At 39.7% G+C, this 4894-nt stretch overlaps 1 protein-coding gene across 1 annotated transcript; it reads right to left on the reverse strand.

The window, feature by feature from the left end:
• Nucleotides 1-1877: 1877 nt before the first annotated feature.
• Nucleotides 1878-2622, reverse strand: LOC308431367 (ras-related protein Rab-11A-like). Its single transcript, XM_080930815.1, has one exon. The coding sequence runs from the start codon at nucleotides 2592-2594 to the stop codon at nucleotides 2151-2153; it is 444 nt and encodes a 147-aa protein (XP_080786941.1). The 5' UTR covers nucleotides 2595-2622; the 3' UTR covers nucleotides 1878-2150.
• Between the last annotated feature and the right edge of the window lie 2272 nt (nucleotides 2623-4894).

The raw sequence follows: 4894 nt of genomic DNA on the forward strand, positions 1-4894 counted from the left end.
TTACCTAAACACAATTTGAAGAATGAAGTTAAAACAACAACTGTGGGCAACTAAATGCTGAACTGTGGGTAACTAAATGCTGAACTGTGGGTAACTAAATGCTGAACTGTGGGTAACTGAATGCTGAACTATGGGTAACTAAATGCTGGCTTTGTCAATAAGAAATTATTGGCAGGAAAAAAACTCAAACTAGCTTGTTATTTTTCAGTAGGACTTTCTTAGCAGGAATGAAGAGACAATGCCTGAGGTCATGTGGTAAAATAAGGCCGTTAATTCTGAGAAGTTCTCTGTGAGCTCAAGATTCGGCAGAGGAGGGAGTAGCTGTGTTAAGGGTAGGTGGGAAATTAACAGAAACATAGTTACTTATTTCTAAACTTTAGTAATTAAGAAATTTAAAATGAGGGCTAGGATAACAATATTCTCCAGTAAACTCTGGAGCCTCAGAATCATTGCACATGGATTTAAATTCATAATTTGCTACCTTTACAACTCCCAGGCATAGTGCCCATTACCATAAGCTATTTATTAAATGTGTGTATTCATGGGATGCTAAAGGTACTTTAAAAAACCTTTAGACAGTAGATGCCAAGTTAACGGACAATGAAAAGCTTTGAATTTTAATTTTGGAAGATTAGAAACTTGGTGGGAAAGCTGTATTCTCTCCCAACTGTCTCCTGGATTAATTATCAAAGACATATTAAAATGCATAGATATTACATACAATATCATCTATTTTATAAAAAAATGTTTTTCCCTCAGCAACTAATAATTACTTATTTGTACTTAGTGTTTTATAAACTTCACTGGTGTCATGAAATTATACTTTTGAAGAAAGCCATGAAAAGAGTTAATGACATGAATGAGGCAGAGCAGGTGACCCCTAGTCCCCAACCCTAGCTCACAGGGTTTACTGTGGCCTCTGTCTTGGAGTCTTTCTTCACCTTCATGTGGTCGTGGTCCTTTCCTTTCTCTCATGTACATTCCTCTTTCCTGGTCTCCTTGTCCTCCCGTGTACGCATTTTTGCCTTTATCGAATGAAATGGCAGGAGGTAAGTTTTCAGATGTTGAGAAGTATTTTCTTCCCTAAATTTGCAGGTTATTTGGTCAGATTGGGCATCTTCTTGGTGTGAAAAGTCCTATCTTTGTCTCTAGATAGGAGTTGTTGGATAATTTTTTTGACAAGACCCCTTTTCTTACTGTTCTGATTTTGTAGTTTCTACTTTTAAAGTGTAAATTATATGAAATGAACAGTGTTCTTATCTGAGAGATTTAGTTTTATGATTTTTTTTAAAAAATCATTTTTGTTGACAATTTTATACATGAGCACATTATATAATAACCACTCTTTCCCTTCATTCCCCTCACCTTCCTACTACCTCTGTCCACACTGCCTCGTACCTATAACTCTCCCATGTTTGTTCTGTGACCTATTGAGCATGTGTGGTATCTTCTGAGTGTACACACCTATAAACAATGATTCCTTCCACTAGTTCAGCAGAGAGGGTGTCCTTATAATTCCTCCTCTTTCTATGACTTATGTAGTCCAGGTGCAACTGTTGTGAGTTTTTAACTAGAGTGGTTGTGTGCACTTAGAGGGATGGCATTTTATAACCTTCACCCTACCTTCAGGATCTGATATATTTCCTGCCTCTTTTTTCTTTCTTTCTTTCTTTCTTTCTTTTTTTTTTTTTTTTTTTTTTTGAGGACTTCAAACATTCAGTTTATTAAACTAAGGCTAGAGAAGCCATAGCATGAAAAAGAACTGCAGTCATTCAGGACAAAATTGAGGATTTTATAAAGCCAAATCAAAGACATAAGACATGGGAAGATTCTTAAGTGTATGGAAGTAATAAAACACAGAAAGTGACCACAAGAATTACAAATATATTTAAATCTCAGACCTGGGAAATGGACTATACACAGCCTTCCAGGGGAAGAGAGATGCCTTAGATGTTATGACAGCACTGCACCTTTGGCTTGTTTTCAGTGGTGGGTGGAACATGAATAGGAACCACATTGTTGCTTGGAGACATGTCATTTTCACGTCTGTCTGACATTTGCTTCTGAGAAACAATGCGGTATATCTCTGTTAGAATTGTCTGAAAAGCAGCTTCAACATTTGTAGAATCTAAAGCAGATGTCTCAATGAACTACAAACCATTCTCTGCAAAAGCTCTTGCTTCATCTCTAGGAACTGCCCTGAGATGACGTAAATCACTCTTATTGCCCACAAGCATGATAACAATGTTACTATCAGCATGATCTCTCAGTTCTTTCAGCCATCGCTCTACATTTTCATATGTGAGATGCTTGGCAATGTCATAAACCAATAAGGCACCTACTGCTCCACGATAGTATGCAGACGTTATAGCCCTGTACTGCTCCTGCCCTGCTGTGTCCCATATCTGTGCCTTTATTGTTTTCCCATCAACCTGGATGCTTCTTGTTGCAAACTCTACTCCAATGGTACTCTTGCTTTCCAGATTAAACTCATTCCGAGTAAATCGAGACAGGAGGTTACTCTTTCCAATACCAGAATCTCCAATAAGGACAACTTTAAAGAGGTAGTTGTACTCGTCGTCGCGGGTGCCCATGGCGTGGCCGAGGAGCTGGGGGGCGGGAGCGGCGGTGGCAACAGCGGCGGGACCAGGGGGCTCCTGTCCCCTTTTGCTGCTGTGTCCCCTGAGTCTTACAAGGTGTGGTGTAGATGACTTGTTTAGAGCTAAGCCCTCAACCATCTTTTATTCTTAGCATCCTCCCCACGTATTCTATTCATTATATAAAGAGGCTTCTCTGACTAAAGCTGAGGGAAGCTTTTGTAAATGGGCATGGACACATGTGTTAAGAAAACGGTTTTACTTTATGTTAACTAGTTGCTTCACTTGGTCCTATAACCTCACTAATCATGGGCCGTTAACAGGTCTTGTGGTATCAGACATGAGTTCTCTCCTGTGGTGTGGACTTCAGATCTAATTGGAGGGCAGTTGGTTGTCTGTATAACACTCGTGCCATTATTGCCCAAGTGGGCACATCTTATATAGCATGCTGGCTGTTTTGGCTCATAGATTTAGATCTAGATAAGACCAACAATATTTTTTTTTTTACTCCAGCAACCCGCCTAACATTCTAGAACTTCAGAGACTACACAGGAGAAAAAAGGTTCCTATTTCCAGCTTGTTTCCTCTGCGTCTCTCAACTAAGGTATGAGGTGTCTTTAGCAATGCTGCCTCATCCTTTACTTCTAGTGGACAAGCTAGAAAACTGACAAGAGCCTGCATTATTCTGAGAGCCTCTGAGGCTTGTCTGAGAGACTCCTGTAGAGATATCCCACACCAGGGACTGGGAACTTAATTTAATGACCGACTGCTTCTGCGGACAGCATTACCTATCATGAAGATGGCCTCCTTCAGTCTTTATTTTATGTATTTTTTTTTAACCTTGGTTCTAAGGTCGTAGGTTTTCACATGGCTTATTCATATTCCCTTCAATTTGTCAACTTTCCAACGTGAACCCGTGTCTTCCTAATTCTCTTCTCCCCCTCCCAAATTTAATTTTTCCTATGATACTATAATACCTGTTACCTATATCCTACTGATCCCCCTTCCTTAAGGTATCCTCTCTCTCTCCCTTCCTACCCTCCTCTGTGTGTGTGTGTGTGTGTGTGTGTGTGTATACAAGTGCATGCCATGACATGCATGTGGAGCTCAAAAATCAACTTTAGTTGTTGGTAAATTTGATAGCATTTTATTCACAAGAGGCTGTAAGTAGTCATTTGTCTTTTCTTATTTAATGTGAAATTCGAGACATATACTTAGAATTTTTAGGACTTTTAAGTAATTATTTATTATCAGATTTTTTTGTGTAGAACTCAGACTATGTATGAAGTAAAAACAAATAAGAATTTCTATTATAAATATTTATTTAGTTTATTGAAGTTATTAATATTAATTATGAACAACATAAACAAAGAATACATTAATTCCGAACTGATAAAATTTATCTTTGTGCTTTACTTGTGGTTGTTTTATTTTTTATGTGCATTTTATATATTCAATGCATTTTTATGCCTAAGGACATTATCATAGAGCCCAGCTGGTTCCGGTTGGGGCGGCGTCCTGGGTCTGCTAGTACACTGGTGCATGCAGCAGTTGCGAGAAACTTCTGCTCTGGATGTCAGCAAGGAGATCATACAATGTTTTGTCTACTGAGAGTGCTAAAGAAATACAAGACTATGTGACAGACCTTCTCCAAGGAAATGAGGGCAAAAAGGGTCAATTCATAGAAGATCTTATAACCAAATGGCAAAAGAATGATCAAGAGTTCATTTCGGATTCTTTTCGACGGTGTTCGAAAAGAGAGGAAATGATAGATGGACAGAGATCAGTGGACCAGCTCAAGCGGAGTAGAAGGGAAGAAACAAACAGGAAGTTCCCGCGTTTCCTGAACCTGACATGACTGTGGAGGTCAAAACACCTTTAGATTTGGCCAAGGCACAAGCAACAACTCTAGCTGCGAATCCAGGACCAAGAATTCCAGGAAGGCTTCCATGGTGTCTGGTGCCTGTCTATGCATCAGCCCTGGGTTTCTTTGCTTGTCAGAGGGATTAAAAGGGTGGAAGGCAGATCCTGGAATACCTCACAGAGGAAGACTTTGAATAGTAGCCACAGGCAAAAACCCTTCCCCTCAAGACGTCTGAGAACTTCAGGCTACCTATCGTCTCCTTCACGGGGAAGATACGGAATTTCCAAATGACTGTCCATCAGGTTGTCTTCTGGGCTGTGTGGACCTATTGATGACTTGTCCCACAAACAATTTCAGGAGCATTTCCCAGGACATCAGTCAAGCGTCTGACTCTTCAGTTGTTTTCATCTGCAAAAATCCCCAGGTCAAGGCT

This window comes from Micromys minutus (genome assembly GCF_963924665.1).
Source record: "Micromys minutus genome assembly, chromosome: 17".
Taxonomy (NCBI): Eukaryota; Metazoa; Chordata; class Mammalia; order Rodentia; family Muridae; genus Micromys; species Micromys minutus.